Consider the following 19,426-nt stretch of genomic DNA (forward strand, 5'->3'; position numbering starts at 1 on the left):
TTTTTCGGCTTGGGCTGTGCGCTGGCGCAAGTTGGTAGAAGACAGGTGTATTCCTTTTTCCCTTTCATATTCTTTTCTAAAATATTGAATATTTGGTTCATTATATTAATACCACTCTTTCAAGATATACATTTACAACACCAATCATGTTACTCATCCATTTTTTCTTTATTTTCTTCTTCTTCTTCTTCTTCTTTATTTGTTTATTTATCATTGGGATACTTTTAGGTTTTAGCCATGCTTTAAAGACTAGCAAAACCCATCCGTTCTGAACCCACCCAATTAACAAACAGATGGATTGCTAACATGTTAAGCCCATATCCGTATTACCCAGCCCACTTGAACCCACGTTACGTGCAGTTGGGTCTGTCAAGGAAATAGAGGTGCTGAGATTGTGGGAAGCGTACCAAAAAAGGAATGATTCTGAGAATGATTGGTCGATAAGATTGCTTAGTAAAAATATCGTCAATACAGGATTGGAATAGTGGTAAGATCCATACTTCTCAGTGGAGAAGTCATAGGTTCGAAATGCATGCAAGCTGGCCTGGATGAACCTCAGATAAAAAAAAAATAATAAATAAATAAATAGACAAAACTATCCTTCCAAAATAAGGTGAAAAACTCATTTACGAAAAGAAAACTGAATGTGGACTTGGGCCTTTAAGAGCCCTTAACTATGTTCAGTGAGGGGTGGGGTCGTATGGAAGTGAACCTTGTAAGGGCTCCGGATGGGCTTGGGCTTTTCGCTGGGTTTGTCTAAGAATAATCCTTGTAAAGACTGCGGATACACGAAAGGTGTCAGTCAACTCATCATATTACGTGGTTGGGTGAAAAATTCTCTCCCCCATGAAGGTGGGTGACTGGGTGCATGGGGAAATCCTTCCGATTGGGTGGTTCTGTTTTGGATTAGCTGAACTGAAATCGAAATTTGTCGTAATTAGAAAGATGATATGAGCTTGTATAAATTAATGTCTGTAACCAATTTGATAATGAAAGTGTGTGTAAACAAAACATTCCCTCATATCCTACAAGATTCTCTTTGATTTAGAAAGGAGTTCTCTCATTTGCTTCAAACTACACTTCTCCGGTGTAACAACTCTCTGATCATGTTAACGGAAACCCACAGCTTTCCAACTTCTTCGTTGATTCGTTCAAAAAATCTTATAAATTCCACCACGATAGATCAGCCTTCTTCTCAGTGTATCTGGCCAGCACTGTCTTTCCTCTAGCTAAGCTATCTTCAGCTAGCTCTTCGTTCTTGAATTGTTTTGATCAGACGCGCGTCAATGGATCTTCTTCGTCTCATTGTTGGTTTACTTTCGGTAAGATCGATCCCATTCAAAATAGATAGATAGATAAATAGATCTATTATTAATTTCTGTCTTGTCATCTTAATATATATATTTTTTGACTAGCTAGCTACCATGCAGCGGATGATTGACAACTTAATTTCTGGATGCAGTTGGCCCTGGTAGGGATGACCAGCTCTGCAACTCTTAGTTTAGAAGACTACTGGCGATCAGTATTGCCAAACACGCAAATTCCGAAAGCAATCCAAGCAATACTTTTTCCACCAAAGTCTGTGGTGACCGGAGACACCATATTGCACCCAGACAATGACGTTACTCAAGAGTGGTGTACATCTAATGATCAGATCCTTTATAACCCAAATGTGACTTCATTCTTCCTCAAGGATGAGTTGCACCCTGGCAACACCGTGAAGCTCAACTTCACAATGACAAATCCTGCAGGGATAAGCAGCTTCTTGCCACGCAAGGAGGCAGAGACCATACCCTTCTCCTCTGACAGCTTTTCTAATGTCATGAAGCGATTCTCAGTCCTGCCTGGATCAGGTAATGAGCAGGTGATGAAGAAAACCATCGGAGATTGCGAGAGGCCAGCTTTGATTTTCGAGGAGAAGTATTGTGCTACTTCGTTGGAATCCATGATCGACTACAGTGTTTCACAGCTTGGGACTAATGTTCAGGCTTTGTCGACGGAGGTGGACAAGGAGGAGAAAGAGATTAATATTCATAAGGAGACACCATTACAGAAGATAATAATGGAGTAGTACACCATTACAGGAAATCCAGAGAAGATTGGAAGTGATGATGCTATTCTATGCCATAATTAAGAAGCCCTATTTGTATGCTGTATTCTACTGTCATGCAGCAATTGGTGGAACAAGTGTTTACAGGGTTCCATTGGTTGGTACTGATGGAATAAGAAAGGCTCTCGCTATTGCTGTTTGTCACATTGACACTTCCAAGTGGGAACCCAAATACTTTGGCCTCCTAGCGGTAAAGAAGACTAAGCCTGGGACTACTCCGATCTGTCACTTCGTCATGGAGGGTCATGTTACATGGGTTCGTACTTAATTCGTAACATGGAGGGCTAGCTGATCTAGTGATCTCCATAAGGACCATAACCCTAACCCCTTTTTCAGTTATGGGGCCGGATCGGAGTTGTCACACTTAGCTAAAAATAGACAAATAAAGCAATGTTGAATTTCCTATATTGTATGTAATATATAAATAAAAGAATGGGATTCCACCTTGGATATTTTTTTTAATCTTTCATGGCTGAGACAGAATCTTAGAGGGTATCTTCTGGCAATCTCACGTCCATGTATGGATGCACCACTAAGATTGTATCAGCTGGGATTCAAATAATCACACTAGAATGAAACACGTGCAGATTGAGAGATAACTTAAGTGAAATGAACCCTCTTAACTCGATCCAAATTGAACCATTACCGACTTATCTTGAACCAAATCAATTAAATTCATTCAAAAATCTTATAATGAAATTCTCTGCAACTTAGTTGGGAAAATTGCTAGTGTAAAAATAAACAAAGGGATGAGGGTAAAATTTGTATTGCAAGAAATACTTGAAAAAAGAAGAATAAAATTAATATTTCAAATATTTAGTTAGTGATACATTATCATCTCAACGGTAGAAGTGCATTTGTAATATATTTATTTTCAGGGTTAATAGATATTATTAATTGCAACTCAGGGGTAGGATACCGGTAGAACTGTCTTAATTTCCGTGTATTGATCAAAGTCTGACATATATGTATTTGATTGAAGGTTGATTTAATTTGTTGATTAATCAATTTGATTTTCATAGTATCTTTTTTATTTAAAAAATAATCACCATAAGTTTCTATCCTATCAATAGATAAATTATATACTTATCATGAACACATCCAGCCCAATCGGTGTATCATGTATGCATGTAACGTAGAGGAAGAGCGATAAACTTGTAGCACAGGCGAGAGAGTACCTTTCAAATAACGCAACACTCGCCTCGGTGCAAGCCAATGGGCCTCAGTTAGGGAGGATAAAAGTTGACAAAGATTGTTTACACTCAATCATATGGGCCCGCTGGAGAATATAAAATATGTATTTAGACATGAGAAGCCCATAGGGCGTTAAGTCAATACGCAAAAATGTATTGAGAAGAGAGAGAGATAGCTAGTATAGCTGGTTGCCTGGTTCAGAAGGACCAACCGACCAAGGACCAGAATGTCATCCATGTAAATGAGCAGAAAAATTGGGCTTTGTGCATCAGGGAGATAAAAGAATGGGCTTTGTGCATCTGTGTTGGACCATGAAAACCCAAGGTGTGGAGATGAGAACTCAATACAAGGCAAGCTTGGATGGATTTGATTGGGCCCCATACATTAGGGCTGGAAAAAAAATAAAACGGGCTAAAGTGTAGCGGACGTGTGAATATGTTAGATAAATAGCTGTTTGTTAAATTAAATTTGAATCGGCCAATAAAATACCAATTTTCCTCTCATTATTTATGGGTTGGTTTGGTTTAACCTAATATCACCGGTTGTGGATTCTTGTCGGCGGTAACGTCTTTTTTTTTTTCTTCCTCTGTTCATTCTTTATCTGCTTTACTAAAACCCTATGGTTTCAGAACTTCTTTTAGTGTCGTCTCAAAGAAATTTTTTTTTTTTGTTCCTCTGTTCATTCTCTATCTGCTTTACTAAAAACCCTATGGTTTCAGAACTTCTTTTGTTGTCGTCTCAAAGAAGTGAAAAAGAAATCCTGTTTCACAGGTACTTCCTTTTCTCTCATCTCACTCACAAACTATGTTTTTCACAACAATGATCGTTAGTTACTTTCCTGCTTGAGATTCTCAACTATCTTTGCTAAATTATTTCTCCATTATCACGCATCCATTATTCTCAAGAGAATTTTTTAAGTATTTTTCTATTCTTTTTTTTTTTCCTTCCCCATTTCTGGTTTTCTACGCTGAGGAAATGTGTTGTGAAAGAAATGTGTGGTGAAAAATATCTCATGTGAAGGAATTCTGATCTAGAGCCTTCTAGTGTGAAATTTGTAATTTTGTTATTTCGTATATACATATTAGATGTTTATACAATCAATTAGGAGAGTTGTTTCACTCGTTATAAGGAACAGAGGAAGAAGGAGACACGTTATTCTACCAACGTTTTTCTTCTTTTCTTTTTTAAATTTAACAAGTGATAATTAACGAGAGAGAAAATATGAATTTTATTGGACGATTCGGATTTAGTTAATAGATCTAATGGTAAATATTTAGAATTGTTTAGTTAACATATTCACACATACATTTAGCTACCACCATTCTAATAAAAAAAATAAATATTTATTATTATAAAATTATAAAATTATAAAATTAAAAATTAAAAAACACACACAAAAATTAGGATTAACATCCTCTGCGGCGCTCTAAGTAGCGGCCATCCAGCAGCCGCTACCCAATGAGCGCCACGTGGTCATCAATCAATCCTGATCATTAATTTTCAAGTATATGTTTTTAATTTGAACTGATAAAAATAAGGTGGTTCACCGGACCAACCCCCAACCACGATTAAAAAAAAACCTAATCGATTCTCTCTTCCCACGACGTCGCCGCCATTGTGATCACCGGCCGATGAAGATGTCGGAGATGAACTTGCCTATCTTGTTTTCCTTGGGAAGAGGAAGAAAAAAAATCTTGAACTTGACTCAGCCTCAAACAAGAGATGTTACACGGAAGATCCAAAGCTTGATTGTGAAAGTGCTCTCCTACTCCCACATCTTTGTTTACACATTAAGATTCTCCATTTTCAATTTATTTAACAAAGAAAGCTATTAATTTGAAGCGTCGAAGAGGATACAACATTCCAAACAAGGAAACAAAGAAACAATGTCCTACTCACGTTGCCTCTCTCTCGGCCGAGAACCTTGCGCATTTAATCTACATATAAATTAAGCCCGCAATGAAAAGACGGGTTAATTGTTTTAGAGGTTGGGATTTCAAATGGAATCTAACATGAACACGGCAACCGGGAATTGATCGATTCCTTCCTCAAAATTCAGGTCCCAAAAAGAAAAGAAAAAATGTTATATATTTGGATGATTCTTGAGTATCCCAGCGTGTTCAAAATCAAGAAGAACGGCACCCAAACATGCGCCCGCTCCCCTCTCTCAAGTCGATTCATCGTAAAATTTGGATGATTCAGCATTTCAAAACCAAATTGAAGCAGATAAGGCAATTGGAACTACAAGAGTATGTGGACCAAAGAGAGCAGAATCGATAAGGAGGAAGGAAATGGATTAGTAGGAAGCGAAGGTAGTAAAAAGGAAACAACCCGACGACGAAAGAGAGGGTATAGACGAGAGGCATATTGGGTTTCTTTTGATTTTTTTGAGTCATGATTCGGGGTTGGTGTGAACCGGCTTATTTTTATCAGTTTACAATTAAAAACATATATTTAAAAATTAATGATCAGGATCTATTGATGACCACGTGGCGCTCATTGGGTAGCGGCCGCTGGATGGCCGCCACTTAGAGCGCCGCAGAGGATGTTAACCCCAAAAGTTAGGGCTTATACATATATATAAGCAAATATTATTGGAGATGGCAAGGAACTCAAAATTAACACAAATACAAACTCCATTATACTAAGTCGTAAGGAATCACTGTTTCAGTCTTACCAAAAAAAAAAAACAGAAAAAAGAAAAGGAAATCACCGGTTCAATCACGCAAACAAAAATTTATATAAACTTAATAGACTAACGAGCCTTGTGTCCAACACCAACGTACGTCTAGCTACTGCTGCCACTAAAATGATAAAGAATCTCAGCAGGGAGGCATATGTCGAGGTTTCTTTCTCATACTCGTTTCTGTTGTGTTACCATTCTTCACTATCAGTACTGTGTCCATACCCCAGCTTGCATGCCGCTCCAGATGACAGTGCATGAACCACACTCCTGACAAGGTTAATTAATTAACTCGATCATCAGATTAGCAAAGAAATTAAGAATCCCGGCCACTAGACTTTGACAAATTAAGTTAAATAAATCAAACTTACCAGGATTGTCTGCTCGGAATCTGACAGCAGCCCACCCTTTCTTTGGGACTCCAACTGTGTTGATTTCAGGTGGATCAACCAAGTTATATGTTTTGGGATCCGAGGTCTTGTTGAAGTTTCCAAATCCCGATCCGACCCAGTAAAAGCTATACCCATGAAGATGCATTGGATGGTTTTCTCCTGTATTCAAGTTTGTCCCTTGGTATACAATCTCCACAGTTGAGTTGAAGTCTATCATCCTCACCCTAGTATCCACCGTGGGTGTTGAAAGATTAGACGGTATCTCATCTGCTGTGAAGTTGAAATAATAAGGTGGGTCATCAGGAAAAGTTGTATTATAAACATTCTCAATCTTCTTATAATAAGCCAGAAGTATGTTAATCGATGGTTCTCTGAAACTGATGTTGTTCATGCTACTAGAGAGTCTTGACCCATCAGGTCCATCACAGGAGTTATTGGCACAAGGCAATGTTTTAACAGATATGGTTGTGTATATTCTGACATCGAAAGATTGAGGAACATCAACTGGGTGCTTTTCACTGGCTAAGCTTCTGAGAAGTTTAGTGTAGTTGGTTGCTGCATCAGTGTCATTATTATACTCAGGAAGGGTTGGGAAGAAGGGAGTTGATGGAGGGGTATAGGTGCCATTGTACTGTATGATTGCTGTGGTGGAGGTGTTATCCTTAACAAGCTCGGCATAAGGTTTGGCTGCCATGTAATAGTGACTAAGCGTTTGGTTAGCTTCCAAGAGGCAATCCATGGTTTGACCTGGGGTTATCATCATATAATCTACTGTTACTGGTTTAAGGTAGCTTCCATCTGATCCAACCACCGTGAGAGAATGGTTAGCAACAGCGAAGAACATATTTTCATTCATCCCTGCATTTATTATGCGAAGAAGATAGGTTTTGCCTTTCTGCACCAGCATCTTAAAAGTTCCTGCAACCAAAATACAATGATTAAAGGTTATTAACATCATATTACATATTGCTTTGGGCCTCTTTTATCCTGTTTTCAAATATTAAAATTTTATTTTTACTCAGTAGACATGTACTCAAATCTACTTTAATTATGTGCTTTTCTTTTCTATCATTTTAAGATAGATTTTTTGGGTTCTTGAGTAAAATAAATAAATAAGTAAACATGTTCGCTTGAACCATACAATATGAGAATGACTCTTCCTAATATGTGGTGGAGAGGTCTAAGAGAAACTGATGCCAACTCTAGGTTAATTTTCTCCCCTTTCATCCACGATTTTAGAAGGTTATGTGTGGTTTAGCTTTTAATCTCCTAATTTTAAATTTATTCCATAAAATAATAACATGTGACTTGTGTCTAGAAGGAATTATATTCAGTTCACGAGACTCCTAATAAAGATAATGTGCAAGACAAGCTAAGAGGTTGAGGAGTATGATAATGTATAGTCTTACTTTCACTTTAAAATGAAGAATTTTTAAATAGTATTAAATTCCTACCGAAAGCAAATACTTAAATGGGTAAACGGGAATTTGTTCATCCATGCTGAATTATTTAGCATTCTTCGTTGACATAAGAGTGCGAAATCTCGTTTGATTTCGCCGGTTCGGTACTTGACAAACCAGGCAAACCGGTGAAATCTCGCCAAGATTTCACCAAATCACTATAATACAAAATGTCATTTGAATTTTGAAATGTTATATATGCAAGAGGTATGTAAAGGCTATAAAACGTCAATAGTCAATTCATGTACGTGCAGGTTGCAAAACGTCGATAGAAATATAAAAAAATAATAATAAAATAGAGAAAAGTAGCGAAAAATCGTCGAAAAATTGGTGATATCTCGCATACGTTGGTTTCGGGGTGGGATTCGTTTCGCTACTTGTCAATAGTACCAAAATTGGGCTATATTTCGCCAATAAGCTGTTCCTTGTATTTGTATATAAATCAAACATAACCTAACCTTTTTTTTTTTTGGTAAAAAACATAACCTAACCTTAGTTACTTCATTCATTCCACATTACCCGAAAAAGAAATTAGTTTGTTCATTCACATCCCCAATAATTCATATTTTCCTATTCTGGGTTTGAGTACAGACAGTCTTAATAGTTTGGGTCTTAACAGTTTGGGTTTTAATCTTTAGTCCATATGAATCCGTTTCAATAATGATAAATTTGGTTATATAGATTTTGGTTTGATCACCAGAGAAAATTCCTTGCCCAGTGTTTTTCTCATTGGAATCTCAGCACAGCCAAATATGCCACTATTGAAATATTGCAAAAGCCAAAGTTAGTTTGAAAAATGTCTCAAAACTCCGGCACGGTAAATTGTGAGTTACCTTGTTGACCAAAAAAAATTGTGAGTTACCTGCTTCGGAGGCTGTGTAGAGATCTCCTGGTTGTCCATTAATGGTATAAGCATCTGATGCGTTTGGTTCTCCTCCACCTGCAAGGGCTTCTTCAATGATCTCCATCACGTCCCCTTTGTACCAGTTTCCTGTAGATTTACCAGAAAATTAAAGGTATAATCAAGCTAGTCAGACATAATTAATTGGTCTTATTCTCGAGTACTGCATGTTTGTTCTTTAAATAATGACCATACCAAGAATAATGGGGACTTCAGAGTCCGGCTTGGTGAAAGGGTAGGAATCTCCAAGCTTGGGGTAAATGATAATAGGGCCATGGACTGTGGCTCTTGACCAGTCGCTGTGGGCGTGCCACCAAAGGGTTCCTTCTTCTGTGGTGAAGTTGATCTCATATGTGTAGTTCGCCCCAGCTTGGATTGGGCACTGTGTTATGTAATTTGGACCATCCGACCATGGATTCCTCGGCTGTTTCACTCCATGCCTGCCATGATCAGCCCAGCAATGTTAACCACCCATATATGTATAAGAAGCTGATAGGCATTAATTCTGATAATAATAAGCAAATTAAGAGTGAGAGCAGAGAAAGAGAAACATTACCAGTGAAGAGTGATATTATAGGTTTCGTGGTTGTTAACATTGATGTAAACTCTATCTCCTCTGTGAACATAAATAGCTGGTCCCGGAAATAGCCCATTCACGGTTAAAATCCTCTTGGTGCTGTTCAATCTGGTGTATGACGCATTAGTGATCTGTCACCATATCAAACACAAAACAAACATATGAACTTCGAGATCTTGGATTATAAACCTCAAAGGAAAACCACAAAAATCGTTCATGTTTAGTCTTCTTTTGTGTGTGTGAGAGAGAGAGAGAGAGAGAGAGAGAGAGTGGCTAGAAGCCTAAAACAGCATGCATGCATGAACCAGGGAGCCTGAGGATTAGAAGCTGAGATGAGCAATCATGAACTTACGTTCCAGTTGAAGTGGTAGGTTTCTCCCAGAGTCAGGGAGAAGAGTGCGAGCAACACAAGCCCCAAAAGCTCCAACATTAGACCCTTGTTTTTTGGTAGATCCATTTTGATCAGAAACTGAAGCTGCAGGCAAGAGCTAGCTCTCCTTTTTGGCTTTCCACCTCTGCTTTCTGAATCATCTTGTAGAATGGGATTTTATAGAGTTCTTCTCTTGGGTGACCGACGATTGCATTCCTACATGTGGAAAATGAAAAGCAATAATAAACCAACGTATAGATTTACAAAGAAAATAATAAAACCCAATTAGTTCTTGTCATTTTCACAAAGAGTGAAGCTTAAATGAACATTTAAATTCCATATTTTTCGCAATGTCTCTATGGCTTTCTTTTTTATGGTAAACATTTTCCATAGCTCCCAAAGCTGGTTGCTTATGGACTTAAGGCTCTCAATGACCATAAAAGTTTTCTTCAACGGGGATAACAAGTTGGTGATCCAGATCTTTTATCTGTAAGATGCTTTTTATATATTCTTTTATTAATGTTTGGTTAAAGGTGGATCATCGTGATGAAAGAATATGAAAGGAGTACAATTTTCCACCCTCGCGGAGAGAGCCTCCCAACTCCAACTCTTAATATTTTTTGAATTTTTATCAAAAAAAGATTGAATCATCTTTGAAGGTTCTTTTAATTAAACATTCATGTGTGAACTAAGATTGTCTCACTGTCGCCAACCATTGATTGCTTGAGTAGAAGCAAACTTTGACTAATGAACTAGTTTTGAAAAAAAATGAAGATTTCAAATCAAGCTCATTTAGATTTTTTGTTTGGGCAAAATCATCCGTGGTTACAGAAGAACAAAGATCCTACAACCAAAAAGAGGAAATATGACAAACAATAAAATCCGAAATAGACTATGATTTCTGAGGCTAAGAAACCTACTAGTGTATAAATATATCAATGACATCCTTGTTTCTTTATTTCATAATCAAATTAAATTATTTGCTTCATAAAATACTTTAACTTATGATAAAACTAACACCACCGATAGTCTAATATAATTTCACTTGATGTGGTGTGATCTACTACTATTGATCAGTTAACAGTTTACCTCAATTTTTTCCCCCAACAACAGAAATTAATTGAATTTTTCCCCCCCCAACAACAACAGAAATGAATTGATGGCCGATGCAAATAGAATGACAGATTGGAAAACATGCTTTTTCATCTACCAATCGGTAAACTTTCATCAAACATACAATTTCTTGCAAACTTGTATAATATTTTTGGCCAGGTCCAGTTCATCTGCCTTCGAACCATTCATCAATTCCTTCATGAATTTATTTATTTATTTTTTGATTGATTGATTCTAAAAGGATAAAAACCATTGGCATTCCTCCAAAAATCATATTAAAAAATATTATCAATAAGGAATTTTCATCACTTTGAGACAAAACACAAAAGAGAGAAAGAGTTTGTCGGTTACTTGAGGTGACACTACTAGACCCCACACACCACAATAATGGAAAATTTTGGGTAGCTGTTTCTGTATGACTTCACAGCTTTAATGTGAAGCCGCTTTATAAAAAACCCAACGTTTTAAACACGCACGAAAATCACTTAATTTACTGTACGTTAAGATCATTTGATGATTTTGAATGGAGATCGAAACAGATTAAATAACCAAAAGCACTGCAACTTTTTGGTTTTCAGTTTTAGTTTTTTCTTCTTTAACATGCAGCATGTGTAGAGGACTGAGTTTTTAGCTTTTTCTCATTAAATTAAACTATCTACGGTGCATGTTTTTGCTTTTGTTTTTTTTTTTTTTTTGTTTATGCAATATATATTATTTTTTTTAATTTTTTATGTAACATATTATTCAATTGCTTAGTAAGCAAAGCCGGAAGTTAAGGTTAAATAATTTTTTCCAATGATAAAATGGACCGAAACTTTTCCTCCCTGTTTTTCAAACGCTTTCGTTTGAAAAATTTTAAACCAAGATTTCAAACTGATCATTTCAACGGAAAATTTCAACCAAAAATTAAGCTACAACATATGTTTTACAATTAATAAAATTTGCATGTGCAAGACAGCAAGCAGAGGTGTTCTGGTCATGATGAAGCCTACGATTCATTTTTCTGGTAGGGACTAGACTAGTGGCTAGTAGCCACTGCAACACACTTTTCTTGACAAAATTGTACAATTATTAGAGTTTGCATGTGCAAGCACGACTGTTGAATTTTAATGGTTAAAGTGTTTTTTTTATTTTTATTTTTTTACCATAAAAAAAAAAATGGTTAAAGTGTTTTGTTTGATAGTACTACGGATAAAATGCCCAGAACTAAACCAAGGTCCCTGAACCAGTTGTTTTTCATGTTTTTAATTTAGAGAGGTCTTCTTATAAGTATTTTATGAATACAACATAAAATCTGACAGATTTTAACTTATTAGGATCCAATCAAAGACATTTTGGCATGGGTTTGTTCATTTGCAAACCGACATGTCATGGATAATAGTATTTTTTTCTATACTATTAATGGAATTGTTTTGTTTTGTTCCTGCTTAAAAGTTCGGCAAGTGATAACGGTAAGAAAAATACCACCAAACTTTTAAGTCCTCTCAAATGCGCAATTCATGTGCCTAAGGATAAGACCACGTGGAATTACTTCAATGAAGTGAAATATGATACTCAAGCAATCATGCAGTACATACTACTAATAAAAGCAACAGTAGACTCTGAACCGGTGCTATGCAACTCAGTGGTGGAAGGGGAAACTCTAGCTATGAGAGTTGGATTGATATTTGTTCTTTCAGAAGACTGTAATCATCTTCTGATAGAGTCTGATTGTAAAATACTGGTCCAATACATAAACAATGCTTTTAGCTCTCCTCCCATATGCTTAGCTCCTCTGGTGGAGAATATTAGGGAGTTAAGTTCATCTTTCCTCTCATGTTCCTTTTGTTTTATTCCAAAAGCGATAAACGCATTTGCGGATGCTTTTGCAAGGAAGGCCCTGTCGATCCCGTGTACGGCGTTTTAGGCTATTTCCATTCCTTGGCTTCAGGAGTTATACTCTCCAGTTGCCTAGGCTGTTTTGCGGGTTGTTTTTTCTTTCTTTCAATTAATAAAAATTTCTTACCAAAAAAATAATAATAATAATAATAAAAGCAACAGCAACATCAAGTGGAGAGGGATTCTCGCCTATAAAATAATAATGAAGAAGCAATATTATTACCAATAAAATCTATAATATGAACTACTCCCCAAACTAGTTAGTCACGTGAGATTCAGAAAGTTGCTCTCGAAATTTGCATGTCATATTATTTGCTTAAAAAAAAATTGGAAAAATCTTCCAATGGCATTTCACAACCTATTTTACTACCTTCAAGAAAACATTGAAAATTTATTTTAAAACCTATAAATTTTGCATTTGAAGTAATATTAATTCATAGATTGAGATAAGTGGAACCGACTTCAAAATTTTCATTTGATTCAAATGTACCTAATCACCTTATTCACTTTTTGCAAAAACAAACCAATATGAGTAGTTGGGTCAAGTGGATGAAGCAATTGGAATTCTGTAATTTAACAAACAAAGAATATGAAAGACAAAATTTGAAGGGAATGAAGAAGAATTCTTTTTTCTTATTTGGCTTGATAATTGACTCAAGTATACAGAAAATTGGAAAACCAAAGAAGCCTGATCATCTTCCTCTATACACAAAATTCCCAGTTCTTTCCAAAACTTGGGCTTGTGGAGAGGGCTCACTGTGCTAACTGTTTCTTTTTCTGTGTTCGTAAGATGGATATGTTCAGTAATTTTATCATTCATGGTCTTACACCCCAAAAAAAGAAATAATAATAATCTTTCATGGCTGAGACAGAATCTTAGAGGGTATCTTCTGGTGATCTCACCAAGGCTGGTGTGTCCTACATGGTGGATGCACTGTTAAGATTGCATCAGTGAGGATTCAAATAATTGTATTCCTTAGAATGAAACATGTGCAGATTGAGTAAAAGGAACCCGCTTAACTCGATCCAAACCGAACCATTACCGGCTTATCTTGAACCAAATCAATCAAATTCATTCAAAAACCTTGTAATGAAATTATCTGCAACTTAATTAGTAGGGAAAATTGGTACTCTAAAATAAAACAGGGTAAAATTTGTATGGTAAGAACTACCTGAAGAAAGAAGAATAAAATTAGTATTTCAAATATTTGTTTAGTTATACATTATCATCTTAACAGTAGAAGTACATTTGTAATAGATTTATTTTCAAGGATAATAGATATTATTAATTGCAATTCAGGAGTCTATATGTAATTTGCTCTAGATTTTTAACCACCATTCCAAATGTCCCACAAAAAGGATATATACCGGTAGAAACGGATGGACAAAGCCTTGTGTCCATCTCAACAGGGAGGCACATAGCGAGGTTTCCTTCGCATACTTGTTAGTCTTGTTTTACCATTCTTCACTATTAGTACCGTGTTCATACCCCAGCTTGTATGTCTTTCCAAATGACAGTGGATGAACCACACTCCTGAAAAGATTAACTCATCGAATTAGCACAAAAGTGAATGAATCACACTAGCTAGCTAGATTTAAGTCAATGGTGACAGAGTTATATAAATCAAACTTCAATTAATTAATTACCAGGGTTGTCTGCTAGGAATCTGATGGCAGCCCATCCATTCTTAGGAACTCCAACAGTATTGATTTCTGGGGGATTAACCAAGTTGTACGTTTTGGGATCCGTGGTCTTGTTAAAGTTTCCAAATCCCGATCCAACCCAATAGAAGCTATACCCATGAAGGTGCATTGGATGATTCTCTCCTGAATACAAGTTTGTCCCTTGGAACACAATCTCCACTGTTGAGTTGAACTTTACTACCTTCACCTTGGTACCCACCATGGGGGTTGAAAGATTAGATGGAAACTGGTCTGCTGTGAAGTTGTAATAGTTTGGTGGTTCATTAGGAAAATTAGTTTTATAAACACCTTTGATCCTCTTATAATACGCCTGAAGTATGTCGATGGATGGGTTTCTAAAACTGATGTTGTTCATGCTTGAAGAGAGTCGTGCCCCATTAGGTCCATCACAAGAGTTGTTGACACAAGGCAATGTGTTCATAGAGATGGTTGTGTAAACTCTGATATCATAAGATTTTGGGACATCAACTGGGTGGTCTTTACTGGCTAAGCTTCTAAGGCGACTTGTGTAGTTAGTTGCTGCATTAGTATCCTTAACATCAGGAAGATTTGGGGAGAAGGGGGTTGATGGAGGGTTGTAGGTGCCATTGTATTGTATGATTGCTGTGGCTGTGGAGTTATCATAGCCGACAAAATCTCCGCCAGAGTATGCCTTGGCGCCCATGTAATAATGACTAGGGATTTGGTCAGCTTTCAAGAGGCAATCCATGGTTTGGCCTGGGGTTATCATGATGTAGTCTGTTGTTATGGGCTTTAGATAACTTCCATCGGATCCAACCACTGTTAGCGAATGGTTAGCTACGCCAAAGAACATATCCTCATTCATCCCGGCATTGATTATGCGAAGAAGATAGGTTTTGCCTTTCTTCACCAGTATCTTGAAAGTTCCTGCAACCACCTCAGTTCCATCAATGATTTATTAAAAAGTGCGTGTGAATGTGTTCCCAATATTAAATAAGGGGGAAAATAAATTTGTTGGGTTAGTTGTTTTGGATGTGATGGAATAAAAATTATGGGTTTGTTTTTAATCCATTCCCAACGAGATAATATTTATATTGGCCACAGGAATACCGAATACATGGCCTGTGAACAGATTTGACTACATGGGTTTCCGAATTTTCATGGTTTATAAATTTATATATAATTTCTAGTGTGTATATATAAAGTTACCTGCTTTGGAGCTTGGCAGGAGATCTCCTGGTTGACCATTAATGGTATGAGCATCTGATTGATTTGGTTCTCCTCCAAGCAGAAGGGCTGTTTTAATTATCTCCATCACGTCCCCTTTGTACCAGTTTCCTGTAAATTTTCCCAACAGGCCAGCAACAGATATATAGGGTATTAAACTTGAACATTCGCGTCAAAGATATATATAATCATCTTATTCTAGTAATCTCTGTGTGTGCTCGATCTGAACATACCAAGAATAATGGGGACTTGAGAGTAGGGTTTGGTGAAAGGGTACGAAGCTCCACGCTTGGGATATATGAAGATGGCACCATGGACTGTTGCTCTTGACCAGTCGCTGTGGGCGTGCCACCAAAGGGTTCCTTCCTCGGTGGTGAAGTTTATCTCATATGTGAAGTTCGCCCCTACTTGAATTGGGCACTGCGTTACGTACTCTGGACCATCGGACCATGGATTCCTCGGCTGTTTCACTCCATGCCTGTCTTGCCATTCATTTCATGTTACTATTCCCATTTGGCATGTGAGACATGAATACAAATTTCTTCCAAATTAAGCAGAAGAGAGAGAGAGAGAGAGAGAGAAGCGTATATACCAATGTAGGGTGATGTTGTAGTTCCCATGGTTGACAACGTCTATGAACACTCTATCTCCTTTGCAGACATGCAAAGCTGGTCCTGGAAATAGGCCATTCACCGTCAATATTTCCTTTGAAGCATTCAGTCTGGTGTAGGAAGCTAAAGTGATCTACGACAACCACAACAATAGAGAAACAAAATGTAAGTTAATTAATACCTTAGAATAGCATATTAGGAACTGACAGCTTTAGCCTATTCAGATAATAGAATCTAACATGAGAACTGATAAACTTTTTTCTTCTTTTTTCTTTTCTAAGTTGAGAGAACTGATAAACTTACATTCCACTTATAATGGTAGGTTTCCCCTAGACACGGGCACAGGAGTTCCAACAACACAACCCCAAAAAGCTCCAAGATCAGACCCACCTTTCTTAGCTCCATATTGATCGAGCAATGAAGCATGCAAGGGATCTTGATCTTTGTTAGGGTTTTATAAGAGTGTAAGGTTAATCTAATCATTTGAAGCTAGCAACATTGAATATTGCAGGATCACTTGAGTCAAGTAGAAGGCCTATTATGTTGAAAAATATTCATATTGCAAATCATGTATATCAAGCCAAGCTACAACATGAATAATTGATGTGCCACCCTTGCTTGCTAGAAAGGTTTTCTAGCTATGACTTCAAATAATAGAAATAGTCGTTTATCCAAAAAAATAATAATAATAATAATAATAATAATAGAAATAGTATAAAATTTTTCAAAAGAAACAACTCTGATCGAATTCTCTTCCTTGCGTGCAAAAAATGATAATATAACTCAAATTATTAGAATTTTAAAGTACTTCAATTTGCATTTGATAGATACCCATTTTCGCAATTTCCAATGAATTGTTAGCAAATTGTTTTTTTTTAAATGCATGAAGCGTCTAATGTATAAATTTGACTCTCATGATTGTGTCACTGAAAATGTCTTAAATGGTTTTAAATGATAAAAAAAGAAGATAAAGATACAAAAACAATACCACCATAAAAACCGGAATTCTTTTTTTCTGTTCCTTTGGCGTAAATGAATGAGATAGCTAGAAAGTTTTGTTTATAAACAAGAAAAATGATTGACAAGCTGTCAGATTATGATTTTCATTTTATATATGTGTTTTTTTTTTTTTCCATTTAATTAAGCTGTGTGTTCTAAATGGTAGACTTTTATTAATTTTCCCTCATATTATAGTTTTATCACTAATCAAATTTCGTTCTTTGTGAAATTATTACTTGCCCCCTCACTTCTATCCATCCTAAGCAGCTGTTAAGATTGAATTTGTAATATCTATATTGTCCTCACTTATGAAATTAACATGTTATCAAAAACATGAAAGAACCATAATATCTTTATCTTAAAATAAGAAAAAAAGTACAATTCTACCCGCATATTCAATTTTCAAACAACTATACCACTGATTGAAGGAATTTCCCCTTCACCCTTCTTCCATCACATTGCTAGAAATCACTTACTGACTTACTGTCAGCAACCAAGAAAAACCACCAAAAAAAAAAAAAAAACCGTCGTACAAGACATTTATGTAAGCTTAATACATGAGCTTAAACATGATTGAACATTTAATGAGTATAAAAAGTAATTAGAATCACATCCTTATATAGTCAATGTCAGTTCTGTAAATTGTTCAAAACCAGGGTGAAGCTAAACCAGAGTGAAATAGAGGCGATGCTCTTAAGGGATATTGTTTTCCCATATAGGATTGGCAATTGATTAGCCTTTGCCAACTTCAAAAATCTAATCCTCGAGACATGATTTAATGTTGCAGTCGGTCAGGATTCATTATAACCCTGGAGGCCTGGAGATTTTGAATGAACTAATCAACTCTCAAGCCTTTCACATATAAGTTGGACCTGCATGGCTAGCTAGGCCTGATTTTGCTTGCGGACCTAAAGAAGAAAACCTGACACAATCTTTGGGAAAATAATGAAAATTCTTCTCCATTTTTATTTTGCACTAGATTCCACACCTTCGTCGATATATTGTTTTATTTTTATTTTTTTGTCAAGTGGTGGGTGGTTTTACGAGTGGGAGTGTGAGCGGTGGGTGATTTCTGTCAAGGAGTGGGAGTAAAATTATAATTTCAGATTTAGTGTTCAACTTTGAAAATAGAGTTTAAATTAAAGGATATTTCAGCCATCTTAATAAATAGGCAGTAATTATAAATCTTTTGAGAAAAATGGATTTAAGACTAATTTTTTTCTTCCCTATAGTTAACTAAGGGTAGTACTGTAATTGGATAATAGGATAAATAAGTAGAAAGACACTCTAGGAATATTTTAGGATTTTTTAAAAAAATTAAAGATTCCATGCCATGAATTATCTAACAAAACGGTGGGGGGAGGAATTTGTAATTATAGAAAAAATAAAAATTTTAATTAATAACTTTTAAAAATTATATTTAAACTATTATACAATAAAGCAGTAGTAATTATTTTTTTTTTCTAAAAAATATTACTACTGAATTACGTAGCTTCATTTCTATGCCAATGATTAACGGATAGAGACACATAATTTTCTAAGTAATAATAGAATATGACCAAAATTTCTAATGGCTTTTGTCTGTTTGCACATAATAATATATCACATAGAGGTAGTTGTGGTGGATGAAGTGTATCTCTCAATATATACTTATAGAGATATAGATCAAAGTTATTGATCGTGACAGGCTCTAGAACTGTCTTAATTTCCATCTATTGATCAAAGTCTGACATATGCGTATTTGATTGAACGTTGATTAATTTGTTTCTTAAATAATTGATTTTCGAAGTATTTTTTTATTTATAAAATAATCACCATGAGTTCTATCCGATCAATAGATAAATTATATACTTATCATGAACACACCAGCGACAAACTTGTAGCCCATGCGAGAGAGTACCTTTCAAATAAAGCCAATACTCGCGTCAGTGCAAGCCAATGGGCCTGAGTTAGGGAGGATAAAAATTGACAAAGCTTGTTTACACTCAGTCATATGGGCCCGCTGGAGAATATAAAAAATGTATTCAGACATGAGAAGCCCATTGGGCGTTAAGTCAATACCCAAAAATGTATTGAGAAGAGAGAGAGAGAGAGAGCTTGTATAGCTGGTGCAGAAGGACCAAGGACCAGAATGTCATCCATGTAGATGAGCAGAAAAATTGGGCTTTGTGCATCTGGGCGATAAAAGAGGGATGTATCTGTGTTGGCCGGACCCATGAAAGCCCAAGGTGTGGAGATGAGAACCC

The 19,426-nt window shown here is 36.2% G+C and overlaps 2 protein-coding genes and 1 pseudogene across 2 annotated transcripts; 1 reads left to right on the forward strand and 2 right to left on the reverse strand.

Annotated features, from left to right (window-relative positions):
- Window positions 1–1,286: 1,286 nt before the first annotated feature.
- On the forward strand, window positions 1,287–2,378 carry LOC149026601 (BURP domain protein RD22-like; annotated as a pseudogene).
- Window positions 2,379–5,885: 3,507 nt separating this feature from the next.
- Window positions 5,886–9,849, reverse strand: LOC149026602 (laccase-14-like). The gene is made up of 6 exons (XM_089154515.1): window positions 9,670–9,849; window positions 9,297–9,448; window positions 8,936–9,180; window positions 8,702–8,830; window positions 6,359–7,297; window positions 5,886–6,257 (listed from the first exon to the last, which is right to left on the reverse strand). The coding sequence occupies exons 1-6, from the start codon at window positions 9,772–9,774 to the stop codon at window positions 6,127–6,129; spliced, it is 1,701 nt and encodes a 566-aa protein (XP_089010641.1). The 5' UTR covers window positions 9,775–9,849; the 3' UTR covers window positions 5,886–6,126.
- Window positions 9,850–13,398: 3,549 nt separating this feature from the next.
- LOC149026603 (laccase-14-like) lies at window positions 13,399–16,743 on the reverse strand. Its single transcript, XM_089154517.1, has 6 exons — window positions 16,485–16,743; window positions 16,163–16,314; window positions 15,804–16,048; window positions 15,553–15,681; window positions 14,326–15,270; window positions 13,399–14,212 (listed from the first exon to the last, which is right to left on the reverse strand). The coding sequence occupies exons 1-6, from the start codon at window positions 16,662–16,664 to the stop codon at window positions 14,082–14,084; spliced, it is 1,782 nt and encodes a 593-aa protein (XP_089010643.1). The 5' UTR covers window positions 16,665–16,743; the 3' UTR covers window positions 13,399–14,081.
- Window positions 16,744–19,426: the final 2,683 nt, after the last annotated feature.

This window comes from Hakea prostrata, chromosome 1 (assembly GCF_041222555.1).
Source record: "Hakea prostrata isolate BN-2017 chromosome 1, UWA_Hpros_2, whole genome shotgun sequence".
NCBI classification, from domain to species: Eukaryota; Viridiplantae; Streptophyta; class Magnoliopsida; order Proteales; family Proteaceae; genus Hakea; species Hakea prostrata.